Raw genomic sequence first — 25,857 nt, forward strand, 5'->3', positions numbered from 1 at the left:
ATTTCCCGCCTCAGCAAGGTAGCGTTAAGAACAGAGGACTGGGCCTCTGAGGAAACATCCTCACCCGGCCCCCTTCTCTGTTCCTTCCTTTGGGAAAAAGAAAAAAAAAAAAAAAAGAGAGGGGAAGTTTTCCAACCTCCCGCTCCCTTCCCTTTTAGTCGCCTTCTACGACATGCAGGGAATACGTGGGAAGTATTCTTGCTCCCCTTGCCTTGAAGAGATTGCTTACTTCTAGGTAATATTTATATACATATATTCAAGGAACGACACTGAAAGCGATAATTGTGGTAGTATGTGTAGTCTGATTCACAAGGGTGACCAAGGGTTCAGGAGTGCCCACGGACCTCCTAACCTTGACTAACCTGACCCAGGAGTGTGCTAGTCGTCCTCGGGAATGGGAGTGAGGATGAGCTTTAAGTCGTCCTTGGGCTTCATGGTGACAATGGAGAGGTCGAGTTCCTCGTGGCCAGGCGCTAGACTCATCTCAAACTCCAACACGGTCCTGGCCAGCACCAGCTTGGATTCCATCAGGGCGAAGCGCATCCCTGCCAGGGGAAACATCTCAGTTAGTCATCCCAACCCAACATAACGACGAGCAACTGATAGCCTAGTCTTCACATCTTTACCTATAACCTAATGTTCACATGGCTACCTGAAAGGTTTGTTTACCCCATCCAATACTTAATTAATTGATATAATCTGCGGTAAACAAGGTATTTATCCCTTAGTTTCGCAGAGGTGCACCAATGTTAAATTAGCCTGCTTCTACATATGAACTTTGAGGTAAAAATATATACGTTTTCGAACACTTGGCACAATGGTGAGTCTTGTAATACCTCTCTTGTAAAAAAAAAAAAAAAATTATGAATCTAAACATTTTTCTTTACATCTTCAGTACATTGCCTCTCCTGCTGTAAGAATATTAATATAGAATATTTTCCCTATCTACCATAACAGGCCCGTGACGTGTAACCAAGCGCAGTAAGGTGGTTATCTTCTGGGTAGGAGTCTGTTCATCGTATCAATGGTGTTGATACATCCGCAAGCTGACACTTGACAACTACAAAAGTCCTTAAATACTGAAAGCTCACGTGAGTGCACATCCCTGTCACGTCCTGGAACACAGGGCAGGCATGAACCAGGACTCAACCGACAGATATACTGATATAGATCTTATACAAAAGACCAACAAAATGCTTACAGAATCAACCAGGACTAAACATCAGACAGGTCCTCTGGACTTGAGGCAGTGCTTACCGTTACGATCGATTTAGACACAGGTCCAAGACACTGTCATATAGCTCGTGGAATGAAGCCTACAGGGGAGACAGGTCCTCAACTCGTCCATTCAATTCCTGGAACCTTGACCAGATGGCAGAAGATCTAAGACTAATTAATACAGTTCCTGGAATCCAGACCAAACGGCAGACAAGTCCTAAACTCACCGATGCAATTCCTGGGACCTAGACCAAAGGGCAGGTAAGTCCCATGTATGATACTGGGTTTATTCTCGGGCAGGAAACGGTCAGGGCAAAATTCCTCTGGGTTGGACCAGTAGCGAGGGTCATGCTGGAGACACCAGATGGGCAAGCTCACCCGATGACCCTTCTTGATTTCTACGTTAGTGCCTGGCAGACTGAAAGACACGAGAGACAATCAACTTCCTAACTTTGTCTACAAATTTAGTCGACATTTCAGTATCGTCTTCCAAAACATCAAACAATCCTACCATTATACGGCTTTCCTACTCCTTTTAGAATCCAATCACACTAATACCGTTTCGTTGCTATTATGATTACATTTACAAATAACTTTTAATGCAATGATTATGAAATCCACAAAGAAAATGTTTATGTAAACACCAATTTCTATTTTTTCATGAGATAGAGAAAAACTGGATCTGGAAATAAAAAACTTAGGAACTGGGAATTCAAAGTGTAACTACTCTGTCAAGATTATAGAGATAAATGGAAGACATTTAATTTTCACTGTCAAAAAGATACTCAGGTTATCAGTTATCACCAATGACATGAAGTGATACAAAAAGAATCTAAGATCGCTAAGAATTACCACATATACTGAAACTAGAAATTTTCTATAAAATAAGATCTGTTGGCCTGGAACGTACATTATAATATTAAGGATTGATTTCCTACGCACACACTACCGCGCAGATAATGCAAGTCAGATGTACCTATTTTTCCACGAAAATAATGGTGGTGTTTGACATGGAATGAGTTCAAATTCATTGCCCAGGAAGCTATTGGTCATTATCATCATGATGCAATTTCGGCTCACGCTCCCACAATGTAAAAGAATTCTAATGTATATTGGTTGAAAATTAGTTGTGCTGCGTAAGGTCGGACTAACCTCTATTAAGCGGACGACTCATTATCATCATCGTAAGTACATTAGGATTCTACTGATGCATTAACGTGCCTGGCATGCGTAGCTCTTAGTTATAAGGACAATATAAAATAAAACATCTCGGCTGTTAATGCTCAACTTACACTACTTATCTGAGCTCAAGGTTCGAGGGCTGCCGCTCAGAGGCGTCCAGTGACGTGGTGGATTGTCACATGGAGTGAATGAGTGAGGAAAGGTTGACCAAGAGGATATATGTGTCGGAGGTGGAAGGAACGAGGAGAAGTGGGAGACCAAATTGGAGGTGGAAAGATGGAGTGAAAAAGATTTTGAGTGATCGGGGCCTGAGCATGCAGGAGGGTGAAAGGCGGGCAAGGAATAGAGTGAATTGGATCGATGTGGTATACCGGGGTCGACGTGCTGTCAGTGGATTGAATCAGGGCGTGTGGAGCGTCTGGGGTAAACCATGGAAGGTTCTGTGGGGCCTGGATGTGGAAGGGGAGCTGTGGTTTCGGGCATTATTGCATGACAGCTGGAGACTGAGTGTGAACGAATGGGGCCTTTGTTGTCTTTTCCTAGCGCTACCTCGCACACATGAGGGGGGAGGGGGATGTTATTCCATGTGTGGCGGGGTGGCGATGGGAATGAGTAGGGGCAGACAGTGTGAATTGTGTGCATGTGTATATATGTGTCTGTGTATGTGTGTACGTTGGGATGTATGGGTGTGTATGTTTGCGTGTGTGGACGTGTATGTATGTGCATTTGTATGGGGGTGGGTTGGGCCATTTCTTTCGTCTGTTTCCTTGCGCTAATTCGCAGACGCGGGAGACAGCGACAAAGCAAAATAAATATATAATAATAACGAAGATTTGATAATAAGCGAGAGGCCTAGCCCCCTCACAGGATCCTGGGGGAAGAGACCTCTCTCTGCTCCCTCTCTCATCAAGCGTAAACGTGATTAATTCTGCTGATGCTTTTTTTTCCCTTTTTTACATCTGCTACAATTACAGAAACGACTGACCCAACCTTGTATGGAGCACGGCTATCACATCTCTGGAGGTTCTAGCTATAGATACATTATTTTAGAGTCGACCCTAAAGAAGCCTAGCTAATCAACTCCAGTCGAAGCTAGCAACTGGACCCACCTTCCTTACACCGTCGTAGTGTTGGTTATCTTTCCCTCTTCAATAAATATTACTTTGGTTTTCTGCTCCCGAGAGCTGGCTCCTTGTGTCCCCGCTTTTTCTTATACGACGGAATTACTCGGTAAGCTACTGCGTCACATGATTACGGAGTCGCCATTAGAAAAAAAAAACACAACTCAGGTTTGGTCCCTACGCTGCTATGGTTTTGTTGCCCTTAACGTGTGACGTCTTTCCTGACACCTACAACGTGACTTAAAAGAGATTTTCCAGTCCACCAAAACAAGAAACTACCTCTTTTGAACCCTTTCATATTCCAAGACCTGGCCAATACGCAGACATTTGTTTGTGATTAAGGCTTCCGGCATAAAGAAATAAAAAAAATATCGATATGATGGAAAAAGATAGAATACTGTTGCAGTGAGCGCGTGCATTCTGTGCAAACAATTGCCAAAGAATGTCTACAGCTTAAGCAAGGATGGAATGTGACATTTCCAAAGACAACACTGAACAGACCAGCGTGCATGAAAGCCGTAGTCCATTGTGTCATATATGTAATACTTCAATGTATAACTGCCTTACGTCATGACTGAAGTGGTAAGGCCATAACTGTATCAGTACTTGACTGGATAACCCTATACTCACATGTAGTCCTTCCTACACTCCCGCAAAGTGGTCACCAGCGGTGGGTGAAGCCTCAGCGACTCTGTAAAAGGTAAGAAGCTTCCTGGTGATCTGTTTCTTATTACAGTAACATGGGAACCCCAAAATTCCCCCCCCCCCCCCTCTCTCTCTCTCTCTCTCTCTCTCTCTCTCTCTCTCTCTCTCCGTATATTTACAACCTTATGATCTGTTTCTTGAAGGAGTTAGTCTTAACTGGCTTTACTTCAATATTTGCGTTAGGTTGGGGTGTGACACAAGTGGCAGCCTAGCATGGTAACGCTAAAACCTGTTGGCCGTACCCCTAAAATCAACAACTCATAACCACTATGACTTCGAGGTAGTTTCACATACCCAAGAGGAGCCACAGAACTCTCTCACTCTCCACTTGTGATTACAATCTTTGATTAACATTTGAATGCTAAGGGGAGAGACTATGTCTTTCCCAACAGTTTCTTAACATTGTGTAAACATATGTTATTACCATTCATCACTCCCGGCATATGCTAGGTGTGTGTGTGTGTAAGTGTATGTGTGTATGTGTGTAGGAAAAGACGTATGTCCACAGACAGTACACAGGAGACAAACAGGGAAGACGAGGATTTGGAATAGGCTATACGTCGATATGGAATAGTGTGGGTAGGGATATGAGAGAGGTTATCAGATGGGAATATGGAACAGGATAGACGGGGATATGAAACAGGATTGACGGGGATATGGAACAGGATTGACGAGGATATGGCACAGGTTAGATGTGGATACAGAACAGGTTACACAGGGATATGGAAGAGGTTAGATGTAAACATGGAGTAGCTAGATGGGGATATGAAATGGGTTAGACGGAGATACGAAACTGGTTAGATGGGGATATGGAACAGGTCAGCCGGGAATGTGGAACAGGTCAGCCGGGAACATGGAACAGGTTAGACAGGGATTTGAAACAGGTTAGGCCGGGATATGGTACAAGTTAGATGCCGATATGGAAAATGTTAGGCGAGGATATGGAACAGGTTAGACAGATATGGAACAGGCTAAGCGGGGATGCGGAAAAGGATTGTCAGGGATATGGAACAGGTTAGGCGGGGATACTGAATAGTTTAGACGGGGCTATGGAACAGGTTGCACGGGAATATGGAACAGGTTAGGCTGGGATATGGTTCATTACCTGATATACAAGCGTCCAGGAATGGGGCCTCCATGACAGTCTGGTAAGAGAGGGAACCATGTTCCTTGAGGAGGGCGCGCAGCTCCTCACGGAGGCGGCGCTGCTGGTGCGGGTGTTTGGCCAAGAGAAAAGTGGTGAAGGCGAGCATGTTGGCCGTCGTCTCGTGACCCACCACCAGGAAGATGACGGATTGAGCCACGATGGTCACGTCCTTCAGGGCTGGAGGAGGAGGGGAGAGGACAGTTACCACATCACATGACCTCCAGCACTCTATGGAAATCATGTACTTACTCATGAAGTCTTACGATAAGTGAAGCATTAGCTTATTTCTCATGTGAACAATAAGCATATACTCACTTCCGCTTCTATGGCTTCATTCGCTGCTAGTCCGCACCCAGATATCTAAAATACTTCACTTCCATGTTTTTTTCCAATTCAAACTTACATCCCAACTAAGTTGTCCCTCAACCCTGCTGAACCTAAAAACCTTGTACTTATTCACATTTACTCTCAACTTTCTCCTTTCACACTTTTCCAAACTCAGCCACCAACTTCTGCAGTTTCTCACTCGAATCAGCCACCAGCGCTGTATCATCGGCGAACAACTGACTCACTTCCCAGGCCCTCTCATCCACAACAGACTGCATACTTGCCCCTCTCTCCAAAGCTCTTGCATCCACCTTCCTAAACACCTCATCAATAAACAAACAGCCATGGGGGCATCACACACTCCTGCCGCAGACCGACATTCACTGGGAACCAATCACTTTCCTCTTTTCCTACTAGTGCACATGCCTTACATCCTTGGTAAAAACATTTCTCTGCTTCTAGCAGCTTACCTCCTACACCATATACTCTTGATACCTTCCACAGAGCATCTCTATCAACCCTATCATATGCCTTCTCCAGATCCATAAATGCTACATACAAATAAATTTGCTTTTCTAAGTATTTCTCACATACATTCTTCAAAGCAAACACCTGATCCACACATCCTCTACCACTTCTGAAACCACACTGCTCTCCCCCAATCTGATGCTCTATACATGCCTTTACCCTCTCAATCAATACCCTCCCATATAATTTCCCAGAAATACTCAACAAAATTATGCGTCTGTAGTTTGAACAATTAACCTTATCCCCTTTGCCTTTGTACAATGGCACTATGCATGAATTCCGTCAATCCACAGGCACTTCACCATGATTCATACACACTGAATATCCTTAGCAACCAATCACCAACAGTCATCACCTGTCTCAATAAATGCAACTGCAATACCATCCGAACCCACTGCCTTGATGGATTTCATCTTCCGCAAAGCTTACACTACCTCTTCTCTCTTAACCAAACAATTTTCCCTGACCCTCTCACTTCGCACACCATCCCGACCAAAACACCCTATATCTGCCACTCTATCATCAAACACATTCAACAAACCTTCAAAATACTCCATTTTCTCACTTCCATCACTACCTGTTATCCCCCCCCCCCCTTGCCCCCTTAACCAATGTTGCCATTTGTTCTCTTGTCTTATGCACTTTATTTACCTCCTTCCGAAACATCATTATATCCTCCCTAAGGTTCAATGATACTCTCTCACCCCAGCTCCCATTTGCCCTTATTCAACCCTTGCACTTTCCTCTTGACCTCCTGCCGCTTTCTTTTATATATCTCCCAGTCATTTGCACTCCTTCCTTGTAAGTGTCGTCCAAACGCCTCTCTTTTCTCTTTCACTAACATGTTTACTTCTTCATCTCACCACTCACTACCCTTTCTAATCTGCGGAAGTAAGTCACAGGTTGTGGGAGGGGGCGAAGATTCTGGGAGCGATAAAGAATGTATGAAAAGAGAGAACGTTATCTCGAAGAGCAAAAATGAGTATGTTTGAAGGAATAGTGGTTCCAACAATGTTATATGGTTGCGATGCATGGGCTATAGATATGGTTGTACGGAGGAAGAGGGGGTAGATGTGTTGGATATGAAATGTTTGAGAAGAATGTGGTGTGAGGTGGTTTGATCGAGTAAGTAATGAAAGAGTAAGAGAAATGTGTGGAAATTAAAAGAGTGTGGTTGAGAGAGCAGAAGAGAGTGTGTTGAAATGGATTGGACATATGAAGGGAATGAGTGAGGAAAGGTTGGCAAAGAGGATGTATGTGTCAGAGATGGAGGGAACAAGAAGTGGGAGACCAAATTGGAGGTGGAAGGATAGAATGAAACAGATTTTGAGCGATCGGGGCCTGAACATGCAGGAAGGTGAAAGGCGTGCACGGAATAGAGTGAATTGGAACGATGTGGTATACCGGGGTGGACGTGCTGTCAATGGATTGAACCAGGGCATGTGAAACGTCTTGGGTAAACCATGGAAAGTTTTGTGGGGCCTGGATGTGGAAAGGGAGCTGTGGTTTCGGTGCATTAGACATGACAACTAGAGACTGAGTGTGAACGAATGTGGCCTTTCTTGTCTATTCCTAGCGCTACCTCGTGCGGGGGATTTTTTTTTTTTTTTTAATGTGTGGCGGGGTGGCGACGGGAATTTATGAAGGCAGCAACTATGAATATGTACATTTGTATTTATGTATATGTCTGTGTATGTATATGTATGTATACGTGGAAATGTATAGGTATGTATATGTGCATGAGTGGGCGTTTACATATATACATGTGTATTTTGGTGGGTTCGGCCATTCTTTCGTCTGTTTCCTTGCACTACCTCGCTAATGCGGGAGACAGCGACAAAGTATAATAAATATAGATAAATATATATAGATTTGTAGAGGGTTTTAGAAAAGAAGAGAGAATGTTGGGGGTGAAGAGAGTGGTGAGAGTAAGTGAACTTGGGAGGGAGACATGTGTGAGGAAGTACCAGGAGAGACTGAGTGCAGAATGGAAAAAGGTGAGAGCAAAGGAGGTAAGGGGAGTGGGGAAGGAATGGGATGTATTTAGGGAAGCAGTGATAGCTTGCGCAAAAGATGCTTGTGGCATGAGAATCGTGGGAGGTGGGCAGATTAGAAAGGGTAGTAAGTGGAGAAATGAAGAAGTAAGATTATTAGTGAAAGAGAAGAGTGAGGCACTTAAACGATTTTGCAGGGAAATAATGCAAATGACTGGGGTATGTATAAAAGAAAGAAGCAGGAGGTCAAGAGAAAGGTGCAAGAGGTGAAAAAGAGGGCAAATGAGAGTTGGGGTGAGAGAGTATCATCAAATTTTAGGGAGAGTAAAAAGATGTTTTGAAAGGAGGTAAATTAAGTGTGTAAGACAAGGGAATTATTGGGAACTTCAGTGAAGGGGGCTAATGGGGAGGTGATAACAAGCAGTGGTGATGTGAGAAGGAGATGGAGTGAGTATTTTGAAGGTTTGTTGAATGTGTGTGATGATAAAGTGGCAGATATAGGGTGTTTTGGTCGAGGTGGTGTGCAAAGTGAGAGGGTTAGGGAAAATGATTTGATAAACAGAGAAGAGGTAGTAAAAGCTCTCTGGAAGCTGAAAGCCGGCAAGGTAGCGAATTTGGATGGTACTGCAGTGGAATTTATTGAAAATAAGGGGTAATTGTGTCGTTGACTGGTCGGTAAGGTTATCTAATTGTATGTATGACTCATGGTGAGGTGCCTGAAGAATGCTTGCATAGTGCCATTGTACAAAGGCAAAGGGGATAAAGGTGAGTGTTCAAATCATATAGGTATAAGTTTGTTGAGTATCCCTGGGAAATCATATGGGAGGGTATTGACTGAGAGGGTGAAGGCATGTGCAGAGCATCAGATTGGGGAAGGTCAGTGTGGTTTCAGAAGCGGTAGAGGATGTGTGGATCAGGTGTTTGCTTTGAAGAATGTATGAGAGAAATACTTAGAAAAGCAAATGGATTTGTATGTAGCATTTATGGATCTGGAAAAGGCATATGATAGAGTTGATAGAGTTGCTCTGTGGAATGTATTAAGAATATATGGTGTGGGAGGCAAGTTGTTAGAAGTAGTGAAAAGTTTTTATCGAGGATGTAAGGCATGTGCACGAGTACGAAGAATGGAAAGTGATTGGTTGTCAGTGAATGTCGGTTTGCGGCAGGGGTATGTGATGTCTCCATGGCAGTATAATTTGTTTATGGATGGGATTGTTTGGGAGGTGAATGCATGAGTTTTGGAGAGAGGGGCAAGTATGCAGTCTGTGTGGGTGAGAGAGCTTGGGAAGTGAGTCAGTTGTTGTTCGCTGATAATACAGCGCTGGTGGCTGATTCGAGTGAGAAACTGCAGAGAAGCTGGTGACTGAGTTTGGTAAAGTGTGAGAAAGAAGAAAGTTGAGAGTAAATGTGAATAAGAGCAAGGTTATTAGGTACAGTAGGGTTGAGGGACAAGTCCATTGGGAGGTAGGTTTGAATGGAGAAAAACTGGAGGAAGTGAAGTGTTTCAGATATCTGGGAGTGGATTTGGCAGCGGATGGAACCATGGAAGAAGTGAGTCGCAGGGTGGGGGAGGGGGCGAAAGTTCTGGGAGCGTTGAAAAATGTATGTTTGGTGAGAACGCTATCTCGGAAAGCAAAAATAGGTATGTTTGAAGGAATAAAGGTTCCAACAATGTTATATGGGTGCGAGGCGTGGGCTATAGATAGAGTTGTGCAGGGGAGGGTGGATGTGCTGGAAATGAGATGTTTGAAGACAATATGTGGTGTGAGGTGGTCTGATCGAGTAAGTAATGAAAGGGTATGAGAGATGTGTGGTAATGAAAATAGTGTGGTTGAGAGAGCAGAAGAGGGTGTTTTGAAATGGTTTGGTCACATGGAGAGAATGAGTGAGGCAAGATTGAAAAAGAGGATAATGTGTCAGAGGTGGAGGGAACGAGGAGAAGTGGGAGACCAAATTGGGGGTGGAATGACGGAGTGAAAAAGATTTTGAGTGATCGGGGCCTGAACATGCAGGTGGGTGAAAGTTGTGCAAGGAATAGATTGAATTGGAACGATGTGGTATACCGGGGTGGACGTGCTGTCAATGGATTGAACCAGGGCATGTGAAGCTGTGGTTTCGGTGCATTATACATGACAGCTAGAGACTGAGTGAGAACGAATGTGGCCTTTGTTGTCTTTTCTAGCGCTACCTCGCGCACATGCGGGGGAAGGGGTTGTCATTTCATGTGTGGCGGGGTGGCGACGGTAATGAATAAGGGCAGACAGTATGAATTATGTATATGTGTATATATGTATATGTCTGTGTGTATATATATGTATACGTTGAGATGTTTAGGTATGTATATGTCCGTGTGTGGACGTGTATGTATATACATGTGTATGTGGGTGGGTTGGGCCATTTTTTCGTCTGTTTCCTTGCGCTACCCCGCTAACGCAGGAGACAGCGACAAAGTGTTTTAAATGGAAATGGTGAAGAGTTTGTAGATTCATGTGCTGAAAAAGGACTGGTGATTGGGAATACCTGGTTTAAAAAGCGAGATATACATAAGTATACGCATGTAAGTAGGAGAGATGGCCAGAGAGCGTTATTGGATTACGTGTTAATTGATAGGCGCGTGAAAGAGAGACTTTTGTATGTTAATGTGCTGAGAGGTGCAACCAGAGGGATGTCTAGTCATTATCTTGTGGAGGCGAAGGTGAAGATTTGTAGAGGTTTTTAGAAAAGAAGAGAGAATGTTGGGGTGAAAAGAGTGGTGAGAGTAAGTGAACTTGGGAAGGAGACTTGTGCGAGGAAGTACCAGGAGAGACTGACTACAGAATGGAAAACGGTGAGAACAAAGGACGTAAGGGGAGTGGGGTAGAAATGGGATGTATTTAGGGAAGCAGCGATGACTAGCACAAAAGATGCTTATGGCATGAGAAGCGTAGGAGGTAGGCAGATTAGAAAGGGTAGTGAGTGGTGGGAGGAAGTAAGATTATTAGTGAAAGAGAAGAGAGAGGCATTTGGATGATTTTTGCAGGGAAATAATGTAAGTGAGTGGGAGATGTATAAAACAAAGTGGCAGGAGGTCAAGAGAAGGGTGCGAGAGGTGAAAAAGAGGACAAATGAGAGGTGGGGTGAGAGTATCATCAAATTTTAGGGAGAATAAAAAGATGTTTTGGAAGGAGGTAAATAAAGAGCGTAAGACAAGGCAACAAATGGGAACTTCAGTGAGAGGGCAAGTGGGGAGGTGATAGCAAGTAGTGGTGATGTAAGAAGGAGATGGAGTGAGTATTTTGAAGGTTTGTTGAATGTGTTTGATGATAGAGTGGCAGATATAGGGTATTTTGGTCGAGGTGGTGTGCAAAGTGAGAGGGTTAGGGAAAATGATTTGGTAAACAGAGAATAAGTAGTAAAAGTTTTGCGGAAGATGAAAGCCGGCAAGGCAGCGGGTTTGGATGGCATTGCAGTGGAATTTATTAAAAACGGGTGTGACTGTATTGTTGACTGGTTGGTAAGGTTATTTAATGTATGTATGACTCATGGTGAGGTGCCTGAGGATTGGCGGAATACTTGCATGGGGCCATTGTACAAAGGCAAAGGGGATAAGAGTGAGTGCTCAAATTACAGAGGTATAAGTTTGTTGAGCATTCCTGGGAGATTATAGGGAGGGTATTGATTGAGAGGGTGAAGGCATGTACAGAGCATCAGATTGGGGAAGAGCAGTGTGGTTTCAGAAGTGGTAGAGGATGTGTGGATCAGGTGTTTGCTTTGAAGAATGTATGTGAGAAATACTTAGAGAAGCAAATGGATTTGTATGTAGCATTTATGGATCTGGAGAAGGCATAGGATAGAGTTGATAGAGATGCTCTGTGGAAGGTATTAAGAATATATGGTGCTGGAGGCAAGTTGTTAGAAACAGTGAAAAGCTTTTATCGAAGATGTGAGGCATGTGTACGTGTAGAAAGAGAGGAAAGTGACTGGTTCTCAGTGAATGTAGGTTTGCGGCAGGGGTGTGTGATGTCTCCATGGTTGTTTAATTTGTTTATGGATGGGGTTGTTAGGGAGGTAAATGCAAGAGTTTTGGAAAGAGGGGCAAGTATGCAGTCTGTTGGGGATGAAAGAGCTTGGGAAGTGAGTCAGTCGTTGTTCGCTGATTATACAGCGCTGGTGGCTGATTCGTGTGAGAAACTGCAGAAGCTGGTGTCTAAGTTTGGTAAAGTGTGTGAAAGAAGAAAGTTGAGAGTAAATGTGAACAAGAGCAAGGTTATTCGGTACAGTATTGTTGAGGGACAAGTGAAGTGGGAGGTAAGTTTGAATGGAGAAAAACTGGAGGAAGTGGAGTGATTTAGATATCTGGGAGTGGATTTGACAGCGGATGGAACTATGGAAGCGGAAGTGAATCATAGGGTGAGGGAAGGGGGCGAAATTTCTGGGAGCGTTAAAGAATGTGTATAAGTCGAGAACATTATCTCGAAAAGCAAAAATGGGTATGTTTGAAGGAACAGTGGTTCCAACAATGTTATATGGTTGCGAGGCGTGGGCTATAGATAGAGTTGTGCGAAGGAGGGTGGATGTGCTGGAAATGAGATGTTTGAGGGCAATATGTGGTGTGAGGTGGTTTGATCGAGTAAGTAATGATAGGGTAAGAGAGATGTGTGGTAATAAAAATAGTGTGGTTGAGAGAGCAGAAGAGGGTGTTTTGAAATGGTTTGGTCACATGGAGAGAATGAGTGAGGAAAGATTGACCAAGAGGATATATGTGTCAGAGATAGAGGGAACGAGAAGTGGGAGACCATATTGGAGGTGGAAAGATGGAGTGAAAAAGATTTTGAGTGATCGGGGCCTGAACATGCAGGAGGGGGAAAGGCGTGAAAGGAATAGAGGGAATTGGAATGATGTGGTATACCGGGGTCGACGTGCTGTCAATGGATTGAACCAGGGCATGTGAAGCATCTGGGGTAAACCATGGAAAGTTCTGTGGGGCATGGATGTGGAAAGGGAGCTGTGGTTTCAGTGTATTATTACATGACAGCTAGAGACTGAATGTGAACGAATGGGGCCTTTGTTGTCTTTTCCTAGCGCTACCTCGTGCACATTTAGGGGGAGGGGGTGGTTATTTTCATGTGTGGCGGGGTGGCGATGGGAATGATTAAAGGCAGACTGTATGAATCATGTGCATGTGTATATATGTATATGTCTGTGTGTGTATATATATGTATACGTTGAGATGTATAGGTATGTATATTTGCGTGTGTGGATGTGTATGTATATACATGTGTATGTGGGTGGGTTGGGCCATTCTTTCGTCTGTTTCCTTGCGCTACCTCGCTAACGCGGGAGACAAACAAAGCAAAATATATAAATTAATATATATATATATATATATATATATATATATATTTATTTTTTATTTTCAAACTATTCGCCATTTCCCGCGTTAGCGAGGTAGCGTTAAGAACAGAGGACTGGGCCGTTGGGGGAATATCCTCACCTGGCCCCCTTCTCTGTTCCTTCTTTTGGAAAATTAAAAAAAAATGAGAGGGGAGGATTTCCAGCCCCCCGCTCCCTCCCCTTTTAGTCGCCTTCTACGACACGCAGGGAATACGTGGGAAGTATTCTTTCTCCCCTATCCCCAGGGATAATATATATATATATATATATATATATATATATATATATATATATATATATATATATATATATATATATAATATGGTGCATTGAAAGAAGAACCAGAGGTAATACCAACAAGTGAAGGAAAAACTTCCTTGAGTAGATGACAAAAAAAAAAAGCTGTTTTAAAAGTACGACAATGGCTGGCAGTGTACAGAGGGATACAATTTTTAAAGAGATGTGGCTCCGCCACTGCAGAACACCCTCCCCTTACCGTACGAGCGGTTATAATAACAAAGTTATTCCTGATACCTTCTTTCCCCCTTGACCGAATTTCAATAACCCTACCACCAGTAGCTGTTCAGCGGTGTCATTACAATGTGGGAAATTAAGCTAACCTAACCTATGTCGTCTGCTGAATTTTCCTGGTGGTGGGCTAGGCTATTATATAAGAGGAAGGCCAAAACTTACGATACTTGGGGTTCAGGCTAGTCTGGTTGGCTCGCTGCTCCAGCATCAGATCCAGAAAGTCTCCTCGCTGAGCCTGGCCCTCACGCAACTTGATCGTTTCCACAATCACGTCACGGAAGAAGTCCATGGCCGGAGAAGCCAATCTTATACCCAGTGCTGAGGTGACAATTTTGGGCAGAAACAGGAGGGCAAAACCCTTTATAAACGCTCGGGCATTCGTTTGGAACAGTTCGGCAGCTTTCCGAGAAAATTCTCCATTCTGATTTTCGATGGTATTGCAGTCGATACCGAAGGCACAAGTAGCTATGACGTCCATGACATAGTGAGCAAAGGAAGCTTTCATGTTGACGTAAGCGGCAGTATGGTGGAGGTGAGTGAAGTGCTTCATAAGACTATCGGCCTTGACTGTCAGCAGGGGATACATGCGCCGCATCTTGCGCGATGTGAAGGTGGGCGACATGATGCATCTGAGGTTCTTCCAGTGGCTGCCGTTCACCATCGTCAGCATCTCCTTCACGTAATCGTCCTTGTCAGTGGTGTCTATGAGTAATCGGTCGGGGAAGTGGTCGAAGTCCTGGATCATGATGCGCTTCACCAGGTCAGGATCCCTGACCATCAATGACGGCTTCAGCTGTATACTGTACATACCAACATAGTTCGAGCCGCCATACTCGTGATATATCTGCCGAGAGAACACAAGATAACACAGTGTCACCGTAGGCTGTCATTTGTAAACAATCGAGACTTGAATTTTTTTTTTTTCAAGTGAGACTCAGATATTTCTAAGATATGTCTTTCTCCCCCAAAATAAATGGATAGATAAATAAATAAATAAACAAATAAATGAGATAAAAATGTTGACATTTAGCGATTAGTACACAGGAAAAAAAATAATTAGCCAAAAAGATTCTTAGAAACAGATGAAGATGGACCTGGGCTTGGAAGGCACCGAGCTTATTAACAAAATCATGTCTAACCCATGAGAAATATTTTCCAGGTCTAAAACGAAATGAAAAAAAAAAGTATTGAAGTAAAGCCAAAGGACGAATTCGTAGATGACACAAAGAGAAAGGACTTATCTTACCTCATTTTCTAGTTTCCAAACTGGTATTTTTCTGATCATGAGCTTGAAACTGTTCTTCAACATGGTCCTCAAGAAAGGAACGGATGGCACACCACGCGACGACCAGTACGACAACTTCCTCCAGCAGTAGACCACGAGCAGCGCTACCACCGCCCACAACACCCGCCACGTTGATAACTCCATCGTCTGCAGATCGGCTACTGTAATGGCACCAATGGACGGTCTCATTCATTCTGGGTTAAGTATCGACTGATATTTTTCTCTCATTTCATTCTGTCAATGTTATTGCAGTTTCGGTCTCCTCGTTCCCTCCACCTCTGACACATATGTCTCTTTGTCAATCTTTCCTCACTCATTCTCTCCATGTGACCAAACCATTTCAAAACACCCTCTCCTGCTCTCTCAACCACACTGTTTATTACCACACATCTCTCTTACCCTTTCATTACTTACTCGATCAAACCACCTCACACCACATATTGTCCTCAAATATTTCTTTTCCAACACATCCACCCTCCTCCGCACAACCCTATCTATAGCCCACGCCTCACAACCATATAACATTGTTGGAACTACTATCCTTCAAGCATACCCATTTTTTCCCTTCTAGATAACGTTCTGTTTTGCACACGATCTTCATCGCTCGCAGAACCTTCACCCACTCCCAGATACCTAAAACACTTCAGTTACCCCCATTTTTTCCATTTAAACTTACACCGCAACTAATTTGGCCCTTAACCCTGCTGAACCTAATAATCTTGCCTTTATTCACGTCCGCTCTCAGCTTTCTCAGTCCACACTCCCTTCCAAACTCAGTCACCAACTCATGCAGTTTCTCACTTGAATCAGCCACTAGTGCTGTATCATCAACTGAATCACTTCCCAGGGCCTCTCATTCCCAACAGACTCCATACTCGCCAATTTTTCCAAGACTCTTGCATTTACCTCCCTAACCACCTCATCCATAAACAAAATAAACAACCATGGAGACATCACACACCCCTGCCGCAGACCACTTTCACTGATAACCATTCACTCTCTTCTCTTCCTACACGTACACATGCCTTACATTCTTGGTAAAAACTTCTCACTGCTTCTTGCACTTTACCTCTCACACCATACATTCTTAAGACCTTCCACAAAGCATCTCTATCAACCCTATCATATGCCTTCTCCAGATCTATGAATGCCGCATACAAATCGATCTCTTTTTCTTATCATTTCTCACAAACACCTGATCCACACAAACTGTACTACTTCTGAAACCACAGTGGTCCTCCCAAATCTGGTGCTCTGTACATGCCTTCACCCTCTCAATCAGTACCTTCCTATACAACTAACCAGGTATGCTCAATAGACTTATAACTCTGTAGTTTGAACACTAGCCTTTATCCCTTTTCCTTTATACTATGGCACTATACATATTTTCTACCAATCCTCAGGCACTCCATGATCCATACATACACTGAATACCCTTCCAAACCAATCAACAACATGGTCACCCCCTTCCTTAATAAATTCAACTGCAATAACCATCTACTCCAGTCGCCTTGCCATATTTCATCTTACGCAAGGCTTTAACTACCTCTTCTCTCTTCACCAAACACACTCTGTGACTCCCACTTCGCATATCATCCCGACCAAAACACCCTACATCTGCTACTCTATCATCAAACATATTTAGCGATCCTTCAAAAGTCACTACATCTCCTTACTTCATCACTATCTGTTATCACTTGCCCTTTTGTCCCCTTCACCGATGTTCCCATTTGTTCTCTTGTATTTCGCACATTATTTACCTTCTTCCAAAACATCTTTTTATTCTTCCTAAATTTTAATGATACTCTCTCGCCCCAACTCTCATTTGTCTTCTTTTTCAATTACCTGCACCTCCTTTTGACCTCCTGTCGCTTTCTCTTATACATCTCCAAATCATTTGCGTTTCTTCCCTGTAAGTATCGCCCAAATGCCTCTCTTTACTCTTTCACTAGCAACTTTACTTCTTCATCCCATCACTCACTCCCCTTTCTAATCCACCCACCTCTCATCTTTTGCATGCCACGTGCATCTCTTCCACATGCCACCACTGCTCCCCTAAATACATCCCACCTCCCACCCACTCCCTTCACTTAAGTTTACCACATACAGAAAACCTACCAATGTATGCTCATATATCCAATATTACTTAGCTCAACACAGAGTTAAATCATCATTCCAGCCTATGTCTCTTAGGGCATTGCGGTCCAGAGTTTATTGTTGATGAGTTTATGATAGATTTCATTGGGTCCAAGTTAAAGTATCCTAGCTCTTTCACTGATAAACCCCTTAAGTTGGCAAAGAAATCATTTCATTGAGCTGAACCCAAACCTCCCATTGACACCAAGAATCTTTTAGTTCTCCCTTTTAATAATAATTTTACTTTACTTCCCATGTTGCTTAAATCCTTTAAAGTAAATGTTTCCTTCAGCAACAACAATACTATAAAGAAAATCTTAATCAGGAGCTCGACAGAAAGTTCTGCAGGATGCATGTATAAAGTGCCAGGAAGTAATTGTGATAAGGTTCATATTGGGCAGCGGGTAAGGATCTTTCTGTTAGACTTAAGCTACGTAAATATAGTATAAGAACAGGACAAGAATCAAATGCCTTGTTTAATCATGTTAAAAATTATGGTTATTGTACTGACTGGAGTAATACTATCTCACTTATCAACTCTAACTCCTGTATCACAAGAAATATCATTTGAATCTTCTATTATCAAACACGCGAAGAATTGTAAGCTTTTAATTAGTGAAGGTCTATCAAACTGGATAGCTTTATTATTGATAAAATTTTTAAACAGTTCCCCTTCTTGTCCATATGATAAGCTTATGATATGCTTGTTGCCAGACTCAAACGCACGTACATTCGGATAGTCACTTGTTTCCCAAATGGCGTCCTTGCTACGTCCCTTCTTTGTATATTAACTGACCGTTATATTTTTTTCTTGTATGTCCCCTGATGATGTGATTATTGCACGAGAGTGCACTTGGGAATATATTGTGTTTCATTTCCCCGTTGGAAATGACCGGTGTAGACCCCCTTTCTCACCAACGTGAGACGAAGGGTATTCGAGTACATAGTATTCGAATAGTCGTTTCCCTATTAGGGGCAATCATGGCCTAGCGGTAGCGCTCCCGCCTGTTGCATAGGGATCCCGGGTTCGATCATGGCTGTTGAAGATTTGTATGTTCTATGAAGGTGCGCGTTCATATGCACTTTGTTCATATATGTGAAGGCCCCATTCGCTTACACTCAGTCTCTAACTGCCATGTAATAATGCACCGAAACCACAGCTCCCTTCCCACATCCAGGCCCCACAGAACTTTCCATGGTTTACCCCAGACACTTCACATGCCCTGATTCAATCCGTTGACAGCACATCAACCCCGGTATACCACATCGTTCCAATTCACTCTATTCCTCGCACGCCCTTCACCCTCTTGCATGTTCAAGTCCCGATCACTCAAAATCTTTTGCACTCCATCTTTCCACCTCCAATTCGGTCTCCCACTTCTCGTTCCCTCCACCTCTGACACAAATATCCTCTTGGTCAATCTTTCCTCACACATTCTCTCCATGTGACCAAACCATTTCAAAACACCCTCTTCTGCTCTCTCAACCACACTCTCTTTATTACCACACATCTCTCTTACCCTATCATTACTTACTCGATCAAACCACCTCACACCACATATTGTCCTCAAACATCTCATTTCCAGCACATCCACCCTTCTCCGCACAACTCTATCCATAGCCCACGCCTCGCAACCATATAACGTTGTTGGAACCACTATTCCTTCAAACATACCCATTTTTGCTTTCCGAGATAATGTTCTCGACTTCCACACATTCTTCAAGGCTCCCAGAATTTTCGCCACCTCCCCCACCTCATGATTCACTTCCGCTTTCATGGTTCCATCCGCTGCCAAATCCACTCCCATATATCTAAAACACTTTACCAGTTTTTCTCCATTCAGACTTACCTCCTAGTTGACTAGTCCCTCAACCCTACTGTACCTAATAATCTTGCTCTTATTCACATTTACTTTCTTCTTTCACACGCTTTACCAAACTCAGTCACCAGCTTCTGCAGTTTCTCACATGAATCAGCCACCAGCGCTGTATCATCAGCGAACAACGACTGACTCACTTCCCAAGCTCTTTCATCCACAACAGACTGCATACTTGCCCCTCTTCTCCAAAACTCTTGCATTCACCTCCCTGACAACCCCATCCATTAACAAATCAAACAACCATGGAGACATCACACACCCCTGCCGCAAACCTACATTCACTGGGAATCAATCAATTTCCCCTCTTCCTACACGTACACATGCCTTACATCCTCGATAAAAACTTTTCACTGCTTCTAACAACTTGTCTCCCACACCGTATATTCTTAATACCTTCCACAGAGCATCTCTGTCAACTCTATCATATGCCTTCTCCAGATGCATAAATGCGACATAAAAATCCATTTGCTTTTCTAAGTATTTCTCACATACATTCTTCAAAGCAAACACCTGGTCCACACATCCTCTACCACTTCTGAAACCACACTGCTCTTCCCCAATCTGATGCTCTATACATGCCTTCACCCTCTCAATCAATACCCTCCCATATAATTTACCAGGAATACTCAACAATCTTATACCTCTGTAATTTGAGCACTCACTTTTATCCCCTTTGCCTTTGTACAATGGCACTATGCAAGCATTCTGCCAATCCCTGGGGGTAGGGGAGAAAGAATACTTCCCATGCATTCCTCACGTGTCGTAGAAGGCGACTAAAGGGAGACGGGAAACGGGGGGCCAGAAACCCTCCCCTCCTTGTATTTTAACTTTTAAAAGGGGAAACAGAAGAGGTAGTCACCCGGGGAGTGCTCCTCCTCCTCGAAGGCTCAGATTGGGGTGTCTAAATGTGTGTGGATGTAACCAAGATGAGAAAAAAGGAGAGATAGGTAGTATGTTTGAGGAAAGGAACCGGGATGTTTTGGCTCTGAGTGAAACGAAGCTCAAGGGTAAAAGGGAAGAGTGGTTTGGGAATGTCTTGGGAGTAAAGTCAGGGGTTAGTGAGAGGACAAGAGCAAGGGAAGGAGTAGCACTACTCCTGAAACCGGAGTGGTGGGAGTATGTGATAGAGTGTAAGAAAGTAAACTCTAGATTGATATGGGTAAAACTGAAAGTTGATGGAGAGAGGTGGGTGATTATTGGTGCATATGCACCTGGGCATGAGAAGAAAGATCATGAGAGGCAAGTGTTTTGGGAGCAGCTGAGTAAGTGTGTTTTGATGCACGAGACCGGATTATAGTGATGGGTGATTTGAATGCAAAGGTGAGGAATGTGGCAGTTGAGGGAATAATTGATGTATATGAAGTGTTCAGTGTTGTAAATGGAAATGGTAAAGAGCTTGTAGATTAATGTGCTGAAAAAAGACTAGTGATTGGGAATACCTGGTTTAAAAAGAGAGATATACATAAGTATGCGTATGTAAGTAGGAGAGATGGCTTGAGAGCTTTATTGGATTACGTGTTAATTGATAGGCGCGCGAAAGAGAGACTTTTGGATGTTAATGTGTTGAGAGGTGCAACTGGAGGGATGTCTGATCATTATCTTGTAGAGGCGAAGGTGAAGATTTGTGGAGGTTTTCAGAAAAGAAGAGAGAATGTTGTGGTGAAAAGAGTGGTGAGAGTAAGTGAGCTTGGGAAGGAGATTTGTGTGAGGAAGTACCAGAAGAGACTGAGTACAGAATGGAAAAAGGTGAGAACAAAGGATGTAAGGGGAGTAGGGGAGGAATGGGATGTATTTAGGGGAGCAGTGATAGCTTGCGCAAAAGATGCCTGTGGCATGAGAATCGTGGAAGGTGGGCAGATTAGAAAGGGTAGTGAGTGGTGGGATGAAGAAGTAAGAGTATTAGTGAAAGAGAAGAGAGAGGCATTTGGACGATTTTTGCAGGGAAAAATGCAAATGAGTGGGGGATGTATAAAAGAAAGAGACAGGAGGTCAAGAGAAAGGTGCAAGAGGTGAAAAAGAGGGCAAATGAGAGTTGGGGTGAGAGAGTATCATTAAATTTTAGGGAGAATAAAAATATGTTCTGGAAGGAGGTAAATAAAGTGCGTAAGACAAGGGAGCAAATGGGAACTCCAGTGAAGGGGGCTAATGGGGAGGTGATAACAAGTAGTGGTGATGTGAGAAGGAGATGGAGTGAGTATTTTGAAGGTTTGTTGAATGTGTTTGATGATAGAGTGGCAGATATAGGGTCTTTTGGTCGAGGTGGTGTGCAAAGTGAGAGTGTTAGGGAAAATGATTTGGTAAACAGAGAAGAGGTAGTAAAAGCTTTGCGGAGGATGAAAGCCGGCAAGGCAGCAGGTTTGGATGGTATTGCAGTGGAATTTATTAAAAAAGGGGGTGACTGTATTGTTGACTGGTTGGTAAGGTTATTTAATGTATGTATGATTCATGGTGAGGTGCCTGAGGATTGGCGGAATGCGTGCATAGTGCCATTGTACAAAGGCAAAGGGGATAAAGGTGAGTGCTCAAATTACAGAGGTATAAGTTTGTTGAGTATTCCTGATAAATTATATGGGAGGGTATTGATTGAGAGGGTGAAGGCATGTACAGAGCATCAGATTGGGAAGAGCAGTGTGGTTTCAGAAGTGGTAGAGGATGTGTGGATCAGGTGTTTGCTTTGAAGAATGTATGAGAGAAATACTTAGAAAAGCAAATGGATTTGTATGTAGCATCTATATTTGCGTGTGTGGACGCGTATGTATATACATGTGTACATTTTCTTCAACTAATTACAGTACGTTAAAGACATATCACAAGTACGTTTGACTACAGGCAGACACGTCACAGGTACGTTTAACTATAGGCAGACATGTCACAGGTACGTTTAACTATGGGCAGACACGTCACAGTTACGTCTAACTATAGGCAAACACGTCACAGGTACGTCTAACTAAAGGCAAACACGTCACAGGTACGTCTAACTATAGGCAAACACATCACAAGTACGTCTAACTATAGGCAAACACGTCACAGTTACGTCTAACTATAGGCAAACACATCACAGGTACGTCTAACTATAGGCAAACACGTCACAGGTACGTCTAACTATAGGCAAACACGTCACAGGTACGTCTAACTATAGGCAAACACGTCACAGGGACGTTTATTGTAGACTTAACAAAAGCCTCGCCTTAAATTCCATGTCTGACATTATTGGCGCTTCTAAGTCGCAGGTAAGAGTCTATAGACATTTCTCCTTAAGTGTATCTATATACTCACCACACTAATCTCTGTGTTCCTGGTGCCTTCCACCAACAGCATGGGACCGATTTACTAGTCTGTTACTGTTTGTAGTCCAAAGCATAACAGCATCACACGAGCAAGAGGTATGTAATGACAGAAGCCTCAACTGATCAAGCACATATCGGCACAATCAGCTTTATATCACTGGCTATCATGGTGATAGCGATGGCCACTGCCTCTTTGTCACTGTTGACCGTAATGAGTGCTGCTTTCCTATCATGAGTATAGGTCAAGACATCGACCTTGAAATACCGTCAGCACTAAGTGTTTCAAGTTCTACCCTTCTGTCAGCACACTATGATAAACGTGTACATCTAAGATATTGTCAGCAAGCAGGGTTAAGGTTCTGATCTTCATATGTTGTCAGCATTCGGGATCACGGCTTTGGTCTTGAAGTCATGTCAACACTCAAGTTTACGAAATTCTATGACCTTGAATATCGACAGTATTTCAAGGTCATAGACCAATCTCAGTCACCAGCTTCTGCAGTTTCTCACCTGAATCAGCAACCAGCGAATATCATCAGCGAACAACAACTGACTCACTTCCCAAGCCCTCTCATCCACAACACACTGCATACTTGCCCCTCTCTCCAAAACTTTTGCATTCACCTCCCTAACCACCCCATCCATAAACAAATTAAACAACCATGGAGACATCACGCACCCCTGCCACAAACCGACATCCACAGAGAGCCAATCACTTTCCTCTCTTCCAACTCGTACACATGCCATATATTTTTTTTTTCTATACTTTGTCGCTGTCTCCCGCGTTTGCGAGGTAGCGCAAGGAAACAGACGAAAGAAATGGCCCCCCCCCCATACACATGTATATACATACGTCCACACACGCAAATATACATACCTACACAGCTTTCCATGGTTTACCCCAGACGCTTCACATGCCTTGATTCAATCCACTGACAGCACGTCAACCCCGGTATACCACATCGCTCCAATTCACTCTATTCCTTGCCCTCCTTTCACCCTCCTGCATGTTCATATATATATATATATATATATATATATATATATATATATATATATATATATATATATATATATATATATATATATATATATATATATAGATTTATGTGCTGAAAAAGGACTGATGATTGGGAATACCTGGTTTAAAAAGTGAGATATACATAAGTATACTTATGTAAGTAGGAGAGATGGCCAGAGAGCGTTATTGGATTACGTGTTAATTGACAGGCGCGCGAAAGAGAGACTTTTGGATGTTAATGTGCTGAGAGGTGCAACTGGAGGGATGTCTGATCATTATCTTGTGGAGGCTAAGGTGAAGATTTGTATGGGTTTTCAGAAAAGAAGAGTGAATGTTAGGGTGAAGAGGGTGGTGAGAGTAAGTGAGCTTGGGAAGGAGACTTGTGTGAGGAAGTACCAGGAGAGACTGAGTACAGAATGGAAAAAGGTGAGAACAATGGAAGTAAGGGGAGTGGGGGAGGAATGGGATGTATTTAGGGAATCAGTGATGGATTGCGCAAAAGATGCTTGTGGCATGAGAAGAGTGGGAGGTGGGTTGATTAGAAAGGGTAGTGAGTGGTGGGATGAAGAAGTAAGAGTATTAGTGAAAGAGAAGAGAGAGGCATTTGGACGATTTTTGCAGGGAAAAAATGAAATTGAGTGGGAGATGTATAAAAGAAAGAGACAGGAGGTCAAGAGAAAGGTGCAAGAGGTGAAAAAAGGGCAAATGAGAGTTGGGGTGAGAGAGTATCATTAAATTTTAGGGAGAATAAAAAGATGTTCTGGAAGGAGGTAAATAAAGTGCGTAAGACAAGGGAGCAAATGGGAACTTCAGTGAAGGGCGCAAATGGGGAGGTGATAACAAGTAGTGGTGATGTGAGAAGGAGATGGAGTGAGTATTTTGAAGGTTTGTTGAATGTGTTTGATGATAGAGTGGCAGATATAGGGTGTTTTGGTCGAGGTGGTGTGCAAAGTGAGAGGGTTAGGGAAAATGATTTGGTAAACAGAGAAGAGGTAGTAAAAGCTTTGCGGAAGATGAAAGCCGGCAAGGCAGCAGGTTTGGATGGTATTGCAGTGGAATTTATTAAAAAAGGGGGTGACTGTATTGTTGACTGGTTGGTAAGGTTATTTAATGTATGTATGACTCATGGTGAGGTGCCTGAGGATTGGCGGAATGCGTGCATAGTGCCATTGTACAAAGGCAAAGGGGATAAGAGTGAATGCTCAAATTACAGAGGTATAAGTTTGTTGAGTATTCCTGGTAAATTATATGGGAGGATATTGATTGAGAGGGTGAAGGCATGTACAGAGCATCAGATTGGGGAAGAGCAGTGTGGTTTCAGAAGTGGTAGAGGATGTGTGGATCAGGTGTTTGCTTTGAAGAATGTATGTGAGAAATACTTAGAAAAGCAAATGGATTTGTATGTAGCATTTATGGATCTGGAGAAGGCATATGATAGAGTTGATAGAGATGCTCTGTGGAAGGTATTAAGAATATATGGTGTGGGAGGCAAGTTGTTAGAAGCAGTGAAAAGTTTTTATCGAGGATGTAAAGCATGTGTACGTGTAGGAAGAGAGGAAAGTGATTGGTTCTCAGTGAATGTAGGTTTGCGGCAGGGGTGTGTGATGTCTCCATGGTTGTTTAATTTGTTTATGGATGGGGTTGTTAGGGAGGTGAATGCAAGAGTTTTGGAGAGAGGGGCAAGTATGAAGTCTGTTGGGGATGAGAGAGCTTGGGAAGTGAGTCAGTTGTTGTTCGCTGATGATACAGCGCTGGTGGCTGATTCATGTGAGAAACTGCAGTAGCTGGTGACTGAGTTTGGTAAAGTGTGTGAAAGAAGAAAGTTAAGAGTAAATGTGAATAAGAGCAAGGTTATTAGGTACAGTAGGGTTGAGGGTCAAGTCAATTGGGAGGTGAGTTTGAATGGAGAAAAACTGGAGGAAGTGAAGTGTTTTAGATATCTAGGAGTGGATCTGGCAGCGGATGGAACCATGGAAGCGGAAGTGGATCATAGGGTGGGGGAGGGGGCGAAAATTCTGGGAGCCTTGAAGAATGTGTGGAAGTCGAGAACATTATCTCGGAGAGCAAAAATGGGTATGTTTGAAGGAATAGTGGTTCCAACAATGTTGTATGGTTGCGAGAT

General features: G+C 43.2%; 1 protein-coding gene across 3 annotated transcripts in view; it reads right to left on the reverse strand.

Moving 5' to 3' along the window:
* LOC139758518 (cytochrome P450 3A11-like) overlaps window positions 1-25,857 on the reverse strand; it is a 58,811-nt gene that overhangs the window by 10,288 nt on the left and 22,666 nt on the right. For 2 of the 3 annotated variants that reach the window (XM_071680037.1, XM_071680035.1), the window contains 6 exons: window positions 15,373-15,572; window positions 14,289-14,970; window positions 5,332-5,550; window positions 4,152-4,212; window positions 1,446-1,636; window positions 363-545 (listed from right to left, as the gene is read on the reverse strand). In XM_071680037.1, the coding sequence (XP_071536138.1) occupies window positions 379-545; window positions 1,446-1,636; window positions 4,152-4,212; window positions 5,332-5,550; window positions 14,289-14,970; window positions 15,373-15,555 (1,503 nt within the window). In that variant the 5' untranslated portion in view covers window positions 15,556-15,572 and the 3' untranslated portion in view covers window positions 363-378. Of the gene's footprint in view, window positions 1-362; window positions 546-1,445; window positions 1,637-4,151; window positions 4,213-5,331; window positions 5,551-14,288; window positions 14,971-15,372; window positions 15,573-22,703; window positions 22,864-25,857 lie in introns of those variants that run through there. The other variant, XM_071680036.1, reaches the window with a different exon arrangement.

This window comes from Panulirus ornatus, chromosome 30 (genome assembly GCF_036320965.1).
Source record: "Panulirus ornatus isolate Po-2019 chromosome 30, ASM3632096v1, whole genome shotgun sequence".
NCBI classification, from domain to species: domain Eukaryota; kingdom Metazoa; phylum Arthropoda; class Malacostraca; order Decapoda; family Palinuridae; genus Panulirus; species Panulirus ornatus.